At 40.7% G+C, this 21299-nt stretch overlaps 1 protein-coding gene across 1 annotated transcript in view; it reads right to left on the reverse strand.

Annotated features, from left to right (window-relative positions):
- PARD3B (par-3 family cell polarity regulator beta) overlaps positions 1-21299 on the reverse strand; it is a 587816-nt gene that overhangs the window by 150036 nt on the left and 416481 nt on the right. The window contains exon 20 of the mRNA XM_087706906.1: positions 19403-19702. Within this exon, the coding sequence (XP_087563032.1) occupies positions 19403-19702 (300 nt within the window). The remainder of the gene's footprint in view (positions 1-19402; positions 19703-21299) is intronic.

Here is a 21299-nt window from a genome sequence, read left to right on the forward strand (position 1 = left end):
CTAAATAGCTTGAAATAGATCTATACTAGTCTCCCTTTATTTATTTATCAGCACAAATAAAAAACACAAATATAACAAAGGCAACAGTAAAAATATTGGGTTTCTGTCTGGATGGACTCTTGTGACGAGCCGATTGACAGATAATGGAAGCAGTTAGCTTCCTCCCATAATTGGGGCTTACAGGGGTTGTGACTATATCTATCTATCTATCTATCTATCTATCTATCTATCTATCTATCTATCTATCTATCTATCTATCTATCTATCTATCTATCTATCTATCTGTGTGTGTATGTATGTATGTATGTATGTATGTATTATATAATTAGGGATATATATGTGTGTGTGTGTGTGTGTGTGTATGTATGTATATATATATATATATAGTGTCACAACTTCTGGCATGCCCAAATCTGGGAGGAAGCATACTGCTTCCTTTCTCTGTCTATCGGCTCCTCACATACACATACACACAGACAGAGACAGACAGACAGACAGACAGACAGACAGACACACACACACACACACACACAATATTGTATTTGAGCTGATAAATAAATAAAGGGAGACTAGTACAGATCTAGTTCAAGCTATTTAGCTCTCATCAGCTAGCCATACCCTTACTGGGATTTGAACCTGTGCTGTATTATATATTAAGCAGCTGTGTTAATCACTAAGCCACAATGTTCTCCTCCTTTATCATATACTGTATACCCTCATGGAAACCCCTCCTGCAAATCCTAAGTACCCCTTCTCTTAGTGGCAGCTGCAAAAAAGTGGCAGGCCCAGCCATGCTACAGCGGGCAAGAGTGTGCCAGAAACAGAGTCAGAACTTCTGGCCCTCTCTGGATCAGCTGATCTGCAGGCCGTGGGCCGACGTTAAGGGGCCTCCTGCACCTCAAAAATACTAAGACATCCCTGAAAATAAGGCCAAGTGCTTATTTTGGGTGTCAAAAGAAAATAAGACCCTGTCTTATTTTGGGGGAAAACATGGTATATATTTCTTTTGAGATAAGAGGTCACAGGGACCATGTCTTATAATTAGGGATATAATAAATCTGCTCCTAGATTTTTCTGGGGACTAGAGTTTGGATTTTTGCCTATGAGGCAGAAAGGTGCATGGTTCTTTGAGTACTCATTCTCATCCTTTGCTGCCACCTAGTGATCGTATGGAGTTTTGCAGTTCCCTCCTCTCTTGAGGTTTACAGAAATGTGAAGATTTTTCTCTTTGCTTTCCCGAACAAATAGTTTGCTGGTTCTTTGCCTACGAAAAAGATTATAAATACTTTGTTCGAATAAACCCCCAATTAGACTCCCAATGAGTCTATGTACCGTAAGGCTACTAAAGTAGATTTGTGCTCTTCAGTGGATTAACGGGTTAGAGAATTATATGAGAAAATGAAACAGATCAAAGAAATTTTAAAAAAATGTGACTTAATAAGACCCTTTAAATGGCACCCCAGTCTTAAAGACCTGTGCATGATGCTCAGAGAAAATCCACCGCAGTGGTTCTTTATGGGAAAGGGCACCAATGAATCATATTAAAAGTGCCACAGGTAGGCTGATTATAAGTTTATAAATTAGTACTGTGGTGGAACATGGAGGCCAAAGCTTAGGGACTGATCCAAAAAAGCGGGGCATTTGGAGCAAGAAAAAAACACACACCTCCTTTGGCGCCTTTCCTCTTTCCCCACTTATTTAAGAGCAGCAGCTATTTGAGATTTTCTTCAATACAGGGGCAAAACAGCTGCTGCCTCTGCGCCGGCATAAATCAGAAGCGGCAGTTACTGAATGTAGTAAAGGAAGAAAAAACAAGGCTTTTCTTCGTAGGAGGAACAACTACTTCTCTATAATTTGTGAGCTTAGCAATCAATAACAATTAGGTGACAGGCTTGTAGCTGGTTTAACACTACTCCCTGAAGTCCTCTTGCCCCCTCCGCTCCCCTTTAACCCCTACCCCTCCAAACCCAGCCAGGAGAAATAGCTCCTGATTTGTGAGGCCGGGGCTTTGCCTTGCGAGGGTCCTCCCCTGTCATTACCTGCAGACGGATCAGAAGGACTTCGGGTCCCCCCCAGTTAGCAGAACACTTACTGCACACACAAGTGCTCAATTAAAGTCACCCTTTCAGACAATTACGGAGCATTGCAGCTGCTCAGAAGCAGAAAGCGGCATTCCCCTCTACCGCAAAAGAGACTGGATTTTTAGAAGTTTCACCCCTTCCCCTCGTGTGCCGTGAGCTTTCCCCCCCCCCTTTCCCTTTTTTAAAAACATATTTTCAAAATTGCCCCTTTTAAGGTTCTCTTCAAGATTCAAAGAGTTAATTTGTAATACTTTGGGTAGGGTCCTTCAACGGCACATAGGGGCTATCTCTCCCCACTCCCTTAATAAATTAAATGCATCCCCTTTGACACTTTTTAATCATTCCAGAAGGCTGCTATCTAGTTATGAGGTAGACTCGCATCTTGAGCTGAATATGTGGAAGAGCCCAAAGGCAGCAGTGTTTAGAGCTGATAAATTTCAGAAGCTCGCACTGGCTATGTTTTCGGTGATTACCGAGTTGACAGACAACACCCTGAAGTAACTATTACACTGAAAATTATAATGTATCATCATTTAAATTTTAAATGAACGAGGAGAAACGGGCACAACAATGGGCTGTCAGCGGAGCTGATGATTCAGATTATTTGTCAAGGCAGTACAAAATATTGACACCTCGCTGCCCACCGCCGTATTCTGCTCCTCCGCGGCTCCGCTTGCAAAATACAAAAGCTCTAATTCCCTCCGGAATGAATTGGCAGGGAGGGGCATACGTTTGCAATAACAATACGTGACAGCTATGCAATGAAGGATGAAGTGACCTGTACGGTGGGGAAGAAGGATCATGGCAACAGGAGAGAGAGATGAGGTGTGAAAATGAGCAAAAAGAAAAAAAAAAAGGACTGAATGATTTCCTCGTGAACAGAAGCTCGTGATAGTGTTGTACTTCTATAAAGCTTAAGGCACAGTTTTGTAGGTGAAATGGAGACATGCTTGACCTCCAGTTCACACTCAGGCCATGGCTATAGGCAGTGGTGGGATTCAAATAATTTAACAGCCGGTTCTCTGCCCTAATGACCATCTGGGTAGGTGGGACTCAGTGGTCATGTGACTGGGTGGGCATGGCCAACTCAAGGTCACTCAGGTCGATGGACGCTTCGCCTTAGCTTTTGCAATGGTAATAAGGGTTAACCGGAGAGGCAGTTTCTGTAAGCAGGGCAATAAAGATGAGGCTAGAAACAACACCAGAATGTTTCCTTCCTGCCTTCCTTACAGGATTAGCCCTGTAAAGTGGGAAAAAACAAAAGGGGATTTCTTCCAACAACCGGTTCTCTGCCCTAATGACCATCTGGGTAGGTGGGACTCAGTGGTCATGGGACTGGGTGGGCATGGCCAACTCAAGGTCACTCAGGTCGATGGACACGTTGCCTTAGCTGTTACAATGTAATAAGAGTTAACCGGAGAGGAAGTTTTATCAGCCTCTGCTTCGCTGCTGCTTTTCGGCTGCCATTGAAACGGGGAGGGGGGGGCATGGTATTTGGGAGGGGAATTATTATGTGCTGGAGGAGTGTTCTAGGAGCTGTCCTGACCATCTCTCTGCGCATGTGGAGGAAGGGAGTTTCCCGCCAAGGCCAACTGTCCGGCATTCCAGCCTGATGATGTTTTTTGAAGATATCTCCCACCTGACAGTTGGGTGAATTATTATTGGACTATGAAATGGGGGTGCCAAGGGGAGGGGATTGAATTATACATGACATCCATTGCTTTCGCGCCAATTTACTCAGACTCAGCTTTGCTTTGCTACTATTCGTTTGTAATTAGTAAAAGTACACTGAATTCTAAGAATGGAGTTGAGTGGTTTCTTTCCTGATTATTAAATGAAGGAGCACCTGACACAGTTTCTGTAAGCAGGGCAATAAAGATGAGGCTAGAAACAACACCAGAATGTTTCCTTCCTGCCTCCCTTACAGGATTAGCCCTGCAAAGTGGAAAAAAAAACAAAAGGAGATTTCTTCCAACAACCGGTTCTCCGAACTGCTTAGAAAGTTACCAACTGGTTCTCCTGAACAGGTGCGAACTGGCTGAATCTCACCACTGGCTCTATAGGGCAGGGAGATGCTGCACCCCTCATCCTAGCATAGTTACACAAGTACAGGGTGTTCTGGGAAAGTTAAAGAACAATCAATTTTTGGAAGATTGTCAACTGAGTTTATTGTTTAAAGGACGTTTTAAAAGTTTTTGAGATAATTTGTAAATTCTAAACTCAACACACTTAAGAATTTATCTTAAGGAAGCAACCTGATTCTATTACGCTGTTATTGCTATGTAATTTCCCATTTATTTATTTATTTATTTATTTTTTCAGTAAATGTGTTTTTATTTTCCATTTTCAATTCGTACAGTCACATATATACTGTGCATAACTGGGGCCATATAACATTAAACAATAAACACAGCCATTCCTCTTGTCAACAATACCCCCCAAAATAGAAACCCAATGTACCTCTTTGACCCTCCATACACCCTTTCTTTCGCCCCCCTCCAACTTTCCTTCTTCCCTCCAACATTCTCCTCTGCCCTACTTCCCCTCCCCCTCTACCACTCCTCTCTCCCAGTACACTCCCTCCCTTCCTTCTCACCCTCCCTCCCGTCCTCTCTCCCACCCTCTCTACCCCTCTTTCTTCTAGCCCTCTACTCCTCCCTTCGGTGTATTTCTACTATCTATTAATATATTCAGCTTGTCCTATTTTTACAGTGAAATTAAAGAGCAACAGTATACAAGTGCAATTGCGTTACTATAAAATCTAACACATACTATATATCCCCCCTCCTCCCTAACACTCCACCTAATTTCCCATTTATTATAATCATCCTTTTTTTTTTAGATAATTGGAAGAGAGCATCACCATTTAAAAAAAAAGTGATCTGGGAGAATTTATAGCATTACAGACATATTAGGCTTACTTCTGGTCTACAGTCGAAAGCGTTATTAACGAAAATTGAGATATACAGAGAAGGAACGGCCTTGGTGAAGATTTACCAGCATGGCGTCTTGAAAGGGAGTGACATTTACTTTAATACTATTTACAGATTATTTAGGATCACTCTTCTTTTCAGATTATTTTGGGGAGAGTTTAGACATCCCTTTTAAAAAGCCATCTAGGAGAACTGGAACAATTTTTTCCCCCCAATGAATTAATATGACAGCAGGGTTCTTTACTTTTTATAAATGAATGGATTGGATTGATGATTCCAATTTGTGCATCAGTGGTGAGTTTGCAGATTATAGCAAATTATTCAAGATGAGAAGCAGAAAATCAGAAGGAAAATAGCAATAAGATTCAATGCAGGATATGTACAATGAAGCAATCTACCACAGAATAACCAATCTTATCATCATCAGCTAGATAATGCAGTTCTATTTGCTCATGAGTACTCCAAAATGATTTTGGGTACATAGTGTAAAAAAGCTCATAGAAATATTTGAACAGTGTCATGAGGATAGGGAAGTGGGGGGGGGGGGGGAGGCCATCTTGTCACTGGGAATTAAAGTAATCAGAATTGTAAAACTATGAAAAATCGCAGTGAAATTTCATTGCAAATAATTACATTTGTGATATTCCCAAAAAATGGACATGTTTGTTGCCCAGGAACATGAACTGACCACACCTGATCTATGGAGTATGAGGTGACTTAAAATGGTTAAGAACATGAAATATACTGTACATCTCTTCTCTATACATACTGAGTGATGTATTACTTTTCCAACTTCACAAAGTACGTACGTATGTATCTATGTATGTATGTATGTATGTATGTATGTATGTATGTATGTATGTATGTATGTATGTATGTATTTATTTATTAATTAACTACCTGTTTTCAAAGGACTCAAAGTGATTTGCCTACAGCTACCCATCCAATATTGCATTTCACTACAGGTGCCAAGTTTATTCATGCATTTTTTAAAACCTCCTAATTCTAGATGAACAGAATTTTGTATTTGGACATCTTGTGCTGCTAATATATAAAAATAAAACTCTTTTTAAATCCATAATGGTGAGCCATAGGTAGATTTTCCACAATGTTACCATACATTATTTTCTATTCTTGATATCTTTTTCTTAGCTTGGTGTTTTTTTGGAATTCGATCTAGGTACATTCCCTTCCCAAATCTTGCTGTGCTAGTGGAGGGGTGGGGGATGTTCCTGGGGATGAGCAAAGAATATTGGGAGTGTATGCCAAGAATATATATTCCCAGAAGGCTCATCCAAGGTGTGAAGCTTCCTGGCTAAAGCAAACAGGTACCTGTTCTGACCCCCTCCTCTGTCCAGTAATGAAAGCCGAGACCAGCTTACTTAGAACGTCCTTTAATAGCAAGACCAAAATCTCGGTGGCTGAAAGCCAAGCAAACAAACAGATAAGGACCTGGGCAGCAACTCAGACAAACCTTGGCAGCAATCCAGCCTGCCAAGTTAGTTACAACAGTTCTCTTTAGTCAAAGCGTTGACTTCTGCAAGAAGCCGTGTGCACAAGCAGTCTTTTTTATAGTCTGGAGAGGAGCCTAATGACCACCAGTTGAGCTCAATTACTTCCTGTAATTGCATAATTGTTCCTGACGCCTAGTAGCTCTTCGATGGCATGCATTTGGCTATAATGTAATCAACTGCCAAATAATATTAATTAAACTTTGTTGACAAGCCTTTACTATGATGATCATTCAAGTTATGCTCCAACTGCTGAGGAGGTTGATGATTTTTATTATCATATTTGATTTGAAATTAACAGAATAAGAATAAAGGGACAAGAATAAAGGTAAAATGTAAAGGAGGATTTTACTCTGCTAGTCGTTGCTGATTACAGGTGGGTGGATGAGTGGTGGTGTTTGCTCATCTTTTGTTTTAAGGCGATTGAGTTAGTGCTGTCCAAAGACATTTCTGCGTTCATGTGGCCAGCTTTACATCGTGGAGTGCTGTTACCTTCCTGTTGTGGCCCGGCAGGAGCCGTTGGAGCTGCCGCCAGACTCCGACAGAGAGGGGTCTTATGAGTCGGCCCTGGAGGAGGTGGAGGACCCTGGACAGGGTGCCGACTCCGAGCAGGGCAAGGAGAGACTGGTTGGCCACCAGGTGGCGGTGGAGCCTTGGATCAGAGGGAGTGTTCAGGAAAACACTTGTGAGTTGTTTCGGGATGCATGCCATCGAAGGGCTACTCGGCGGAAGGAACAACTGCATAATTGTAGGAGATGATTGAGTTTAGCTGATGCTGATTAAGATCCTCTCCTGATTATAAAAGGGACTGCTTGTGCCACGCCCTTTTGCAGACCTCAACGTTCACGATTCAGAGAAACCAACTTGGATAAGTGGTTTTCTATGACAGCTTGTTTGCATTGCCTAGGTTGTAGTAATTGCTGCCAGAGTGCTTATCTCTTTGTTTATTTTGGGCTTGCAGCCAATGAGAGTCTGGACTGATTAAAAGTATTCTTATTTACATTTGCTTTTGGCTTTCGTTCCTGGATGGAGGAGGGGGGGTCAGAACACCTTCCCAACAAAATGGTACCTATTTAACTACTCACATTTGCATGCTTTCGAACTGCGGGGTTGACAGGAGCTGGGGCAAGGATAGGAGCTCATCCCATTGTGCAGTACTCAGGTCTCAAACCTTGGCTGCTGGTTTTCCAGCAGACAAACCCAGCATCTTAACCACTGAGCCACCACACCCACCCAGGGACAGGAACGCCAAAGTTGGGAACATTAAAGAGAAAAATGTAGCTAGACAGCATGGCTTAAGAAACTGAAATGAAGCAGGAGATTCAATTATCAATTCCAGTCACTCCAATGATTTCTTCGTAGCTAAATATTGTCTTCAAATGATACTTCTGTGCATGAAGTATATAGATGAAGTATCTAGAAATAAAATGGGATATATTATTGCTAAAAGAAAATAGAGGACCTCAGTTATAGGCATCGAAGTCACGGCCAGGTGCTGACTGTGGAACAGATAACAAGCTGCTCTTGTACAAGTTCCAAGTTCAGATAAAGGAAAAGAAGAATGCAGTCAGTTTCCACTACATGATCTTAAATATATACCACTTCAAATTGCTTTGAAGTACCGCATCTCATGTATAAAAAGGAGAGGAATTATGCAGTGAACTTGCATGAAGTTGTTAAGGATTAATGTGAAAAGAGACTGCCAAAAATAAATAAAAAGAGAAGATAGCAGAACAAACTGTGAAAATTGCCAAGAAGAAAAAAGATGTCAAAGCCAAGAATGACAAAAATCTCAGAAAGGACGTTAACCAAGAGTTTCAGAGAGCTACAAGAAGCAGGGAGCAGTACCACAGCAATAACTATAACAACATTGAAGATGGAAACAGAAAACATGGGGGGAAATCAAGGAAAATCTTTGAAAAGAACTCTGAACTCAAAAGGGGATGGCAAAGGACACCAATGAACCAGTGGTGGGTTTCAAAAATTGTTGGAACCTACTCTGTGGGTGTTGCCTCCTTTGTGGGAGTGGCTTGCCGCCCATGTGACCGGATGGGAGTGGCTTGCCGCCCATGTGACCGGATATGAAGATGCCGACCACACTTGTCAGAACCACCTTAAACTACCTCACACACAGCACTGGCATGCATAAGAATAGGATGTAAACTTGTTTTTTAAAAGGCATCTTTGGTTTGTGTTAAAACAACTTCAACACACGCAATGTTCTGATTGCACCACAAACTCAGTAGTCATCCTTACCTTTCACAGAGGCACTGAGTTTTATAAATACGAGCATGATAGTGTAGAATAATCATATCCAAGGACCAGTGGTGGGTTTCAAAAAACTTTGGAACCTCTTCTGTAGGTGTGGCCTGATTTCCGGGTCCACTGGTGGAACCTCTTCTAACCAGTTCGGTAGATTTGACGAACCGGTTCTACCGAATAGGTGCGAACTGGTAGGAACCGACCTCTGCAATGAACACTTAGCAACTGATTCAAAGAATCAGAAGGAAGGAGTATACTGAAATCCTGTAAAGTAAAGATATCAACATCCAAGAGATCTTAGAAGATATTCCCTATTTACAAGAACCTCTAATATTAGAAAATATTGAGATCAGCACTCTCGTCATTTACCCAACTAGAAGCTACAAGGGCCTATGGAACGCTTGTAAAAATAGAGCATGTGACAGAAGAAGAATCAATAAGGATTTTGTGTGCCAGAAAATCTGGAGATTGACACAGTGGGCAACAGACTAGAAGAATCAATCTTCTTTCCAATATCAAAGAGGAGACTTAACAGACTGTAAAAAACTATTCTACAATATTCTTAATTTTACATGCTAGGACAGTAATTATGGTCATCCTATAGAAATTTAGAGCCCCATATGTAAAAAGAGAGGCCAGATTCAAGATGGCTTTAAAAATAAGTCAGGGAACATGGGATGTTATTGCGATTCCACTGGATAATCAAGAAAAACAAAGAATATCAAAATAAATCAGTAGGTGCTTCATTGATTATAAAAAGGCATTTGAATGTGTTGATCACATCACATCAACCTGAAGAGCCGAGGTGGCGCAGTGGTTAGGGTGCAATACTGCAGGCCACTTCAGCTAACTGTTATCTGCAGTTCAGCGGTTCTAATCTCACCGGCTCAAGGTTGACTCAGCCTTCCATCCTTCCGAGGTGGGTGAAATGAGGATCCAGACTGTGGGGGTGATATGCTGACTTTGTAAACCGCTTAGAGAGGGCTGAAAGCCCTATGAAGCGGTATATAAGTCTAACTGCTATTGCTATGTGCTAAGAAAAACAGGAATTCCAAAACATCTCATTGTTCTCACAAGAATCTTATATACAAGTCATAGAACAATATAGACAGAATATGGCAAAACAGACTGGCTTCAGGTGGGCAAATTAGCATGACAAGGCTGTAATACTTTCCCTTAATTTATTCAACCATATATCAAATATATATTAAGGGTAGTTGATTGGAAAAAAATGATTGTAGTTTTAAAACTGGAGGAAGACATACCAATAGCAATAGCAATAGCAGTTTGACTTATATACCGCTTCATAGGGCTTTCAGCCCTCTCTAAGCGGTTTACAGAGTCAGCATATCGCCCCCAACAACAATCCGGGTCCTCATTTTACCCACCTCGGAAGGATGGAAGGCTGAGTCAACCCTGAGCCGGTGAGATTTGAACAGCCGAACTGCAGAACTGCAGTCAGCTGAAGTAGCCTGGAGTGCTGCATTTATCCACTGCGCCACCTCGGCTCTTATAATAATAATCTGTATTGTGCTATGCACTATCCTAATAGCCTAAAATACAAAGGATCTGCAAGATTTAGAAATAATAATCAAGGAACACAATGAAAAAAAGGATTAAAATCAAATGCAAACAAGACCAAATTAATGGCCAGAAGGACAACAACCAGCCTTAAAACTGACAAAAAAGTTTTTGAAGTGGGGGAAGCTACAGACCTTTAGGACCAGCCAAGAAATTAATAGAAAAATACGCTGCAGCTGAACACATGGATAGATTCACTTACAAGGGAGATGATTGGATTGATCATTGGAAGACCTGAAAAACCAAGTTAGGGGCAGGTTGTCATGAAGAAAATCTAGGTGGTCACTAAGAGTCAAGTCATGATTCGATGGTATATAAAGTCAAATCAATCAATTCAGGTGACATAACCTACCAGAAAAAATTCTTCTCCTCATAATTTTAGTTAGATGGCAAATTGGTAATACTTAAAAAAATGCATAATTTGCCCCAGCAGATATTTTTTTTTGTTGGAGGACAATGAGAAGCATAACCCAACTGTGAGATCTAAGGCAGGGGTGAAATCCAGCAGATTCAGGATTGGGAGAACCAGAGTGGAAATTTTGAGTAGTTCGGAGAACCGGCAAATGCCACCTCTGGGTGGCCCCAGACTGGAGAGGGAATGGAGATTTTGCAGTATCCTTCCCCTGCCACACACACCCCAAGCCACGCCCACCAAGCCACACCACGCCCACCAAATCATGCCCACAGAACTGGTAGTAAAAAAAATTGAATTTCACCACAGATCTAAGGCTACGTAAACCAAAAGAGTTATTTTGTCTTCTTTCTAACAGCAGTAACGACCAAAAGGTGCAGCTTTTAATAGACAGGTGAAGCTCCCATTCTCACTGCTGCTATAGCAAAAAAACTTTAAACACAAAATTTGGGTAGGTGCAAATAATCTCAAAAAGACTTTATTATTATAGTATGTATTGTATTACAGCCTTAAATCTCCATTATCTGATGTTATAATAGCTGTGCATCGCCTCCTTTTACCACTTCGTAATCATCAGAAAATTCAGAGCAGTTTCCCCTCCCAACCTTTTGAGCACCAGAGACAGAGGTGGGTTCCTACCAGTTCGGTAGAACCGGTTCGTCAAGTCTACCGAACCGGTTAGAAGAGGTTCCACCAGTGGACCCGGAAAGCAGGCCACACCTACAGAAGAGACTCCAAAAATTTTTGAAACCCACCGCTGACACACAAACACACACATACACAAACACAGACTCACACAGAGAGAGAAAGAGAAAGAGAAAGGAAGAAGGAAAGAAATAAAAAAAAGAAAAAAGGAAAGAAAAAGGAGAGAGAGATGAAAGAAAAAAAGGAAAAAGGGACAGAGAGACAAAAGGAAGGAGAGAGAGAGAGAGAAAGAAATTAAGAAAAAAAGAAAGAAAAAGTGAGAGATGAAAGAAAAAAAGGAAAAAGGGACAGAGAGACAAAAGGAAGGAGAGAGAGAGAGAGAGAGAGAGAGATAGAGAGAGAGAGAGAGAGAACACATGGTCGGCAAGCCACTCCCACCAGGTCACATGGCCAGCAAGCCATTCCCACAAAGGAGGCCACACCCACAGAGTAGGTTCGAAAATTTTTTGAAACCCACCACTGACCTGAGACCAGTTCTGTGGCGAGAGGTTTTTCCATGGACCAGAGGAGGTATGGTTTTGCATGCTGCCTGCATCCCACAGATGGGGTTCTGCTTGTTTCTATGGCCCAGTTGCTAGCATCCCGCAAAACGGTGCTGATCCACGGACCAGGGGCTGGGGGAACCTCTGGTTCAGAGGACATTTTTGATATGAATCACTTTTTTTAACCAATTCAATTGCACCCAGCTTAACTGGGATCTCTAAATCTAATGCCTTCCCCAATCATAGATTCCCACCTCCGACAGCAATAATAAACACACAAAGTATTAACAATTATTATAGCTATGAATAATATTTGCTTTTTCTCTTTTAAAACTGAGGCATCTTGTAATTGCCTTAGCATTAGACAAAGAAGCCCATGAAAGTTTCCCTCATCTTAAAAATGTGGGATTCTAGAAGCGTATTGCACACATTTCCAACACGGTGTGTCATCTCAGTCCTCATTGTACGTGTCCATCTCTTCTTCCACATCATGCATTAAGATTTTCCATTACTGTCTTAACAAATCTTTCACAGAATGTAGCATGTAGCAAATGCCAAGGGACCCGTTTGGTTGCCCCATGCTGACCTCATGTTTATGAGATCACCTGGTCAACAAAAGTATTTATTTGGATATAGATGGAAGATCTGGGCCTGACATCTTTGTTTAATCATATTAATCACTCAGGTTTGAAAATTGCTTTATATTATGCTTCTCTGATAAATGGGAAAGAGAGTCGGTTTATAATTCACATTGACAAAGACTTTCCCTTTGGGGAATAGGAGTATCAGCCTTCTAGCGTTCATGGTTATCTTTTATTTACCGCATGATAGAGTTACTCAAAGGCAATTTGAGCAAGCTCATTGTTACAGTAGGTACAGAATCAAAGAGAGAAAAACTACATCTGCAATGGCAGATCGTTCATTCATCCTTCATATAACCCAGGCTTGAAATTCTAATTGTCAATTTTTCTAATAATAAACATGACAGTACAGAGAAATGATTTCTTCACTGAAAAACCAAGATATTTATGCTCCCTGGTTTTGGTTTGAAAAAGCAGAGAGCCAAAATATGTACATAACAACTAGAAATGTACACACTGTACATGTCACAATGTCACAAACAGGCATTATTTCTCTTTTGGTGCTGTAGTTATTCTTCCACAACTCAATATACTCACAACATCCGTGGTGAAGTGCATATTTGAGTATAGTCTAGGAATGAACACTTCATTGCAATGGTTTTTCCAGGCAGCCATATTATTGCACAATAAATAAAATGACATAAAATATGCAGCTGCTTGAAATCCCAATATTTTCCCCAAGCTAGCACTTTCATTCCAGGGATATTGCATTTTTTGTAGCTCGCCCAAATGACAATGTTTTCATTCTCTGCACTGTTCCCCAGAACACTCATGATTAGGAAATGCAATACCGGTCAAAGAATAAATTCAAAGCCCTATCATTTGTTTTACGTCGGTTACTTATCTTAACATATTCTGCATTTTCTGACCTTGAACATATTAATTAAGAAACCTGTGCATTTTTGGAAAGGTAATCAAAAAGGTTCAAGAAATAAAACACTCTGTACTGTTTTGTCTGCAAAATGGAAGTAGCATAGCTTTTCTGCACTTACACTTTGTAAGCGACTGGCCTATAAACAAGATTGTAGCAGGTTCTCTTTGGGATAGCTCTACTTAATTAATCTTCAAGCCATTACCCATTGATTTAAAATGCCATTTATAAAATCTTCATTTTGCACATTATCAGTTGTTTTGCAAATAGCTACCCATGAACAGAGGCATAATGATCTCCCTTTTCCCATTCTTGCAGCTTACTAACCTCATAGTCAATTTTGGCTTTTTAATTACTCACACTCATATTAGCATTTAAAATTAAATGGCAGATTAAAAAAATAATAACGGGCAAGGACATAAAAAGCTAAAATTCCTATTACAGAGCTGCCTGGTGGAGGAAATAAAATCTATTTTTGTTTGAAGGGCATCATGGAATTTTGTCCAAAATTGAAATATAAACATTTTAAAATAAATATCAGTGAATTGCTTCAAAAGCTATTTTTTCAATAGGTGGTGGGCTGGTCCTTGCCAGCAACAATTTTTCAAATTTTTCAGTGAACTTTTGTATCACAATAATAGCACTTTTACTTCCAAATGAGGGTCTTAAACACCATGCTCAGTGGTGAACACTCTTGTCTAATGCTCTCAACCTTCCACTCAGAGGGTTGAAAGTTCAATCCTAGGTAGCGACAGATGTTTCTCTCTGAGGGCACAAAGAAAAAAATATTTGCTGCAAATTCCACGTGGCTTCAGGAAGGGCAGGAAAATTCTCAGCCTCATCCAGTTGCCCCAACTTTACTCTGACTTAAGGGATCACAGGGTGGTAAAAAGGGGGGGAGGGCCTTAAATCAATAACTTCTGAATTGAAATTTGCATCTCAATTCTAGACTTAAACTATGTGTTTATAGCAATAGCAATAGCAGTTAGACTTATATACTGCTTCATAGGGCTTTCAGCCCTCTCTAAGCGGTTTACAGAGTCAGCATATCGCCCCCACAGTCTGGGTCCTCATTTCACCCACCTCGGAAGGATGGAAGGCTGAGTCAACCTTGAGCCGGTGAGATTAGAACCGCTGAACTGCAGATAACAGTCAGCTGAAGTGGCCTGCAGTACTGCACCCTAACCACTGCGCCACCTCGGCTGTTCCTGTACATGTATCTAAAACCATTACATCTGAACTCAAACCAGAATTTAAGCAGCTTTCCCTACTTGCACCTGTTCAGGTGTGACAGGAGTAGCTTCCCTAGGAAGGTCAGCATTTCTCAACCTCAGAGAGATGTGTGGACTTCTACTTCCCAGAATTCTCCAGCAAGCATACATTTGCTAAGGTTTTTTTTTTAATACTTATATACCGCTTCATAGGGCTTTCAGCCCTCTCTAAGCGGTTTACAGAGTCAGCATATCGCCCCCAACAACAATCTGGGTCCTCATTTTACCCACCTCGGAAGGATGGAAGGCTGAGTCAACCCTGAGCCGGTGAGATTTGAACAGCCCAACTGCAGAACTGCAGTCAGCTGAAGTAGCCTGCAGTGCTGCATTTAACCACTGCGCCACCTTGGCTCTTAGGTTGAGAAACACTGGTTCAATGTTTCTTTTTTTGACTTTTTACTCTTCCTTTCTTGGTGGTTTCTTCGGTTTCAGAGTAATTATTTGCTGAAGATTTTAGTTTGTGGGGAAAAAAAACGTAATTTTTTTAAGGATCAGAAGCTTACTACAAACAGTTTTCTTAGATCGAGATTCTAATCCAGCAAACCATTGTGTGCGTGTTTCAAAAAAAAATTGGGGCTACGGTAAAAAGTGGACTGAATCCACACAATAAAAGTTGTGCTAGAAAGAATTAGCCTATGATGATACTCTAGTGCAGTGTTTCTCAACCTTGGCAACTTGAAGATGTCCGGACTTCAACTCCCAGAATTCCCCAGCCAGCATTCGCTGGCTGGGGAATTCTGGGAGTTGAAATCCGGACATCTTCAAGTTGCCAAGGTTGAGAAACACTGCTCTAGTGTAACCAGAGTCGTCCTGATGTTATGATAATAGAGACACCATATCTAGACCTGTGTGTGTGTGAAACAGAATGATTTTGAAATAGATGGTCGTCCTTACGGAAGATATATGAATGGAATAAGTGGATGCTATATGGACAGGGGGTTGCACACACAGAGAATAGGGAACACGAGAGAGAATGTTATACTCAAATGCTTTGTGTTTTGGGCTCAGACACAGCTGCTGCTCATATTCCGTTTTCCCCCCCCCCTTCCAGCTTGAGAAGGCTCACTTTCTATATAGATAGTTCTCTTCTGCCCTACATGGTATCGGACCTGGTTACCTGAGAGACTGCCTCCTGCCAATTACCTCCCAGAGGCCTATAAGATCGCACAGACTAGGCCTCCTCTGGATTCCATCTGCCGGTCAATGTTGGCTGGCGACTCCCCGGGGGAGGGCCTTCTCTGTAGCTGCTCCGGCCCTATGGAACGATCTCCCCGTTGAGATCCGGACCCTTACTACCCTTCCGGCCTTCTGCAAAGCGACCAAGACCTGGCTGTTCCGGCAGGCCTGGGGCTGTTGATTTATCCAGCCCCATCCTAAGTTATGAATGTTGTTGAATTTTTAATTGTTGTTTTTTTATTTTTTTATATTCCCCCTTCCCTTTTTATTGTAAGCCGCCCTGAGTCTCTTGAGATACAAATTAATTAATTAATTAAATAAATAATAGTAATGGCTGTTCAAAATGGTGACATTTACAAAACTGGCATTTTATAGCCCGTAAAGCAGCGGTGTCAAACTCAATTTCACTGAGGGCCACATCAGGGTTTGATCTAAGAGGGCCGGGGTGGGCATGGCCAGCTTAACGTCACTCTTGTCAGGAGTGCCCATGGTGACCCGAGCAATCTGCCAGCGAAAATGGACTCCCGAGCTTCGTTTTCGGCTTCGACGGTTTCCTGCAACCCTTTGCCAGTGAGAACGGAGCTTGAGAGGAATGCCCACAACCTTTCCGAGCTCCATTTTCACTGGCAGAGGCACCGCAGGCTAGTCCTTTGCTGTTACCAGGGCGGCCCCGCAGGCCAAATCTAAGCACACCGCAGGCTGGATCCGACCCTCGAACCTTGAATTTGACACTCCTGCCATAAAGCAACCATACCACCATAAATGGTTGTGCCAATCCTCCCTGGTCAAATGATCAGATGACAGATGAGTCAGCTTCATGACCAGTCAGAGTGTTCTGTGGTCAAATGGCAACAATTCAAAATATTTTTTGCTCGTTTTTGGCAAAATGAATGGGTTTCCTTTGCGATGACTGGGTTTGCCACGATACAGGCCAGAAAATTACTTAGGTCATGTGAGTGCCCTGACTTATGACCGCAATGACTTCCAACTGAAATTTCAGCATTCAGTTACAGTCACAATTCAAGGAGTACCTTTTGAAGTTGTGCTGTTTCACTTCTCCACACTTAATGTAGCAACCAGTTCATGAATGGGCAATCCTCCCCAGTTAGTCATTTTACAAAATAATAATAATAATAACATTTTATCATGTCTGAAAAAGGTACTTTATAACACGATCGATTTAAGTACCATGGATGAATCTCCAGCCAAAGGATGTAGACACCTGCCTGGTCTTGCTTATTGTGAAGGCAAGTTTGTGTGTTCACACAACTCTGGGCAGCTCACAAAAAAAAAACAAAAAAAAAAAAAACAGCAGGAATCCCCAATCAGAATAAAAACTCAATAAAATCTCAGTAAGAATCCATGGCATTTTCAAAACATTTGCACTTTAAACACTTGGAAAAACTTAACGAACAGTAATAAAACTCCAAATACCAATGTTATAGTAAAGGTAAGTCCATACTTTATCAAAAGCATCATAAAATGAATATACTTTTATTATTATTATCCAGATTTCTCCCATGAGGGAGGACCACGAATTTAAGCCACAATCAGTCATCTTTATCAGCTTTCATAATTAATTATATAAGTAACATAGTACATGGCCTAACTCACTTAAGCTTATATCTACAATATGAGCAATATTGTTCATCATATCTGCAAGAGAGCTAAAACATTTAAAATGTTACAATGATTGAAATAAGTTGGCTATGAACAAAGATTGAAGTTGCCTCTCCAAAAACGAATCTCAATTCAATACACTTGTTTTATTTCAAAAACTGAGCTATACAAACATACCCTCCCCCCCAACAGTTCCACACATCTCAGTCGTGACTTTTTCCTCCTTCTTCAGTTACTTCCAGCTATCTGTCTTGTTTATACTTTTGGAGTTCCTCAAAAGTGTCTCGTTTAAACATAGGAAGCCACATCAAAGACAAGTTTTTGTAATCTTCAGTGCCAGATTTCAGAATCTCATTGTTATGGTTCCCTGACTGTGACTCTGGGATACATGCTTTCTTTCAGTCATATAATAATAATGCTATCATCCTAGAAATTTGACATTAAGGATTAAAAATGGCTCCTTTCTCCCTGTTTATTATTCAAAGGACCCTGAAAAGTAATCTGTTTTATTATGAAGCTATGTTTTGCAATCTGCATAAATATGCCATCATTCTCGGATCTTCCTCTGGCTTAATTGAGAGCACATAATATCATAGAATATGGAAAAAATGCAAACTCTAAGCTTACATAGCAAAACAGAGTATAAGCAACCAGTTTTTCTAGCAATTGGGTATAAAATGATGTCATTCCCCTTTCCCAAAAACCCTGAACACAAAAGTCTGTTAAGAGTACAGGACTTCAGAGCACAGAAAGAAAACTACTTAATTTGCACTCAAATTTAATTTGAAGCAGGTCAATTAAGTCTGCTTGGGAAAGAAAGAGCCTTTTGATAATAATTTCAGTTTTATAATGACTTTGAGTAACGAATCTACTAACGATGCAAATTTATTTTGTTTCCTTTTAAGCAAATATAAATTCTGGATCATTTAAGATCTTTCACCCCCCTTGGAGTAAAATTATACATTGTAAACAAGGGGACTCCCTCTTCATTAAAAAAAAACAAAGCAAATGACTTCAGAATGAGAGAATATGAATATGCTGACATGGAACTTCAATGGCTATACAGCATTAAGCCTGTGCTGAAAAACTACAAAAAACTGTGATCATAGCAGCATGGGACCAGATTTGCATCAGAAAGCCTTCTGAAGCACTTGGGGGCATGGTGCCATATTGCTAAACCTGCATTTGGCCTGTTTCCTCTCTGTTGTGGGTATGCGTGTGTTTGGGAGGTGGAGACCAAAGTGACTATTAACAAATCATCAAAACAACAGGATATTAGAAGAAGACACTAGGGGGAAAAAAAAGAAGATTGTTTGTGAACGCTGTACCTGGCTAAGACAGTAATAAAATCCTGCAAAATTTGCACAGGTAAAAGGGCAAGGTAAGAAATCCCTCTCACAAAATATACATGCCACGGGGCTGCCAAAAAAAAGCTTAGCAGAAGCTCCCAACTTAATCATAATGCTAGTAAAAGGGATACAATTCAAAGATAACAACACTTCATTTGTGAGGATGCCAAAGAGATACGGAAGGCACATTCCAAGGAAAGCTTGCTATGTATGTGAAGCATTCTGCTCATAAAAAAGATGTATAGAATGCGTCTTTTGACTCTTCACAAATACATCCAACTGATATATATTTCCAAACTGTTCCAAGGTCTTTGTTGTGCTCACATAATATCACTTGCAGTTGTGGAACTGCAGGAGTACATCATGGAAAGCATTGACAAAAAATACTCAAATCAAATTCTTCGAAATATAATATAGTTTACCATGTCAATTTCATACAATAGGGTTGTTGCATATAGAAATATTCAAACATGCATTAACTTTTTCCCCCTATGGCGTGAGTATTACCTCTCAACAGGAGCATGCTGGTGGGATGGCTTGTTTATCCTCGCATATAATCCTTCTAAGTGGTCCCTGTCCAGAGGTGCTGTAGGGTTATTGCACCCACCATAAGCTTCAGAAACAGGGGGGGAGGAAAGCTGGTAGGAGTTGATAACTGGATATACTTCTCGGAAGTGATTCACTCGTGCATAATTTGGGTCTGTCTCGTCATCATCAAGATCAGGCGAGGCTCCCATAGGACCCGTGGAATACTCAGCAAGTCCCCTGATCTGCTTCTGGCGGAGTTCCTGATGCTTTGCACCAATCCTGGGAGACACAACAACAACTAACGTTAGTACATACGGCCGACACAAAACAGGAAGCCTACTCAACTGAACTTTTTTGTGTGTCAACATAGTTCTAGTTTACCACCAAATTCTTGTCTAGCCTAATGTATACCCCTCCCTCCCCCCCAACCCCCCTCCTCCTCCCCCCCCCCCGACTTCCCAGAACCCGTACACGGTATGGATTTTTAACAAACACAGTCTAAAATCTATTGAGAAAAAAGAAATAAAGAAATTAATGACATTCTACATTGATCTTAGCTTCTTCTTGCTGAATTAACTTTAAACAATTTAAATCATTTCTGATCTTAAGCATAGGCTAACTGGAATTTCTTGGTCCCGTATTTATTTTGTATATAGTCAATCCATTTTTTCCAGTCTCGTTTATATCTCTCATTTGAGTGATCGTTAAGATATGCCGATATTTTAGCCATCTCGGCTAAGTTCGTAACTTTCAATGTCCATTCTTGAGTTGTAGGCAAGTCTTCCTTCTTCCAGTATTGCGCCACCAACAGTCTTGCTGCCGTTATTAGGTGCAGAATCAACTGATTCAACTGAACTTTGATTACATCAATTTAATGGCAAGCCAACTTGACTTATAAACTCACATTATCAGGATATACATGTATTCCTTGTTTAGTGATCACAATGGGTATTGGCCAGAGGTGGGTTCCTACCAGTTCGCACCTATTCGGTAGAACTGGTTCGTCAAATCTACCGAACCGGTTAGAAGAGGTTCCACCAGTGGACCCAGAAAGCAGGCCACACCTACAGAAGAGGTTCCAAATTTTTTTGAAACCCACCACTGGTGGGTGTGTAATGTCCCGCAGTTATCTACGCATTAATAATGATATAGTAATATTTCCTTATACATTTTAGGGACCTTTCCTTACATAATTGGTGTTTTTTTTCATACTTTTGGATTTCTAATTTCTGTTTCCGTTAGTTGGCAATTGCTAAAACCAATCCCACGTGAAAAAGTATTCAAAGCCTTCTTGATTTCAATTGTCAATTTATTTATTCCTGCACATTGTAATATTTATTCATTTACATATCTCTGTTTTTCCACTGTTGTGCAAACACAATTCCAGAAGCTGCTAACATGTGTAAAATTAAATATATATTATACTCCCTTTCAAATAGCCAACAAAATATTTCTGGTTTTAATTCCATATCTTGCTTTACCATTGCTTCTAACCACTAACTTCTGAATAGCTACTTGGACCGACCTAAGTTCTAATTCATAATTTCATATCCGGTCACATGGGCGGCAAGCCACTTCCATCTGGTCACATGGGCAGCAAGCCACTCCCATCCAGTCACATGGGTGGCAAGCCACTCCCACAAAGGAGACCACACCCACAGAGTAGGTTCCAACAATGTTTGAAACCCACCACTGGTACTGGCAACACGGTAGTTAAATATAATCCTAAAATATATTTTTCTTGTTTGCCTCTGAACCAGCCAATATTATCAATGCCACTTTTGTCATATTTTCCTCCCAATTTAATGAATCACCTACATTAAGTTCATTTGTGAGAAGTATAGCAAGTGTAAATAGCAATTAGTGGGATAAAAAG

The sequence above is a fragment of the Thamnophis sirtalis genome, unplaced genomic scaffold (assembly GCF_051295495.1).
Source record: "Thamnophis sirtalis isolate CommonGarterSnake01/CBP01778 unplaced genomic scaffold, rThaSir2_p1.2 scaffold_1, whole genome shotgun sequence".
Lineage (NCBI taxonomy): Eukaryota > Metazoa > Chordata > Lepidosauria > Squamata > Natricidae > Thamnophis > Thamnophis sirtalis.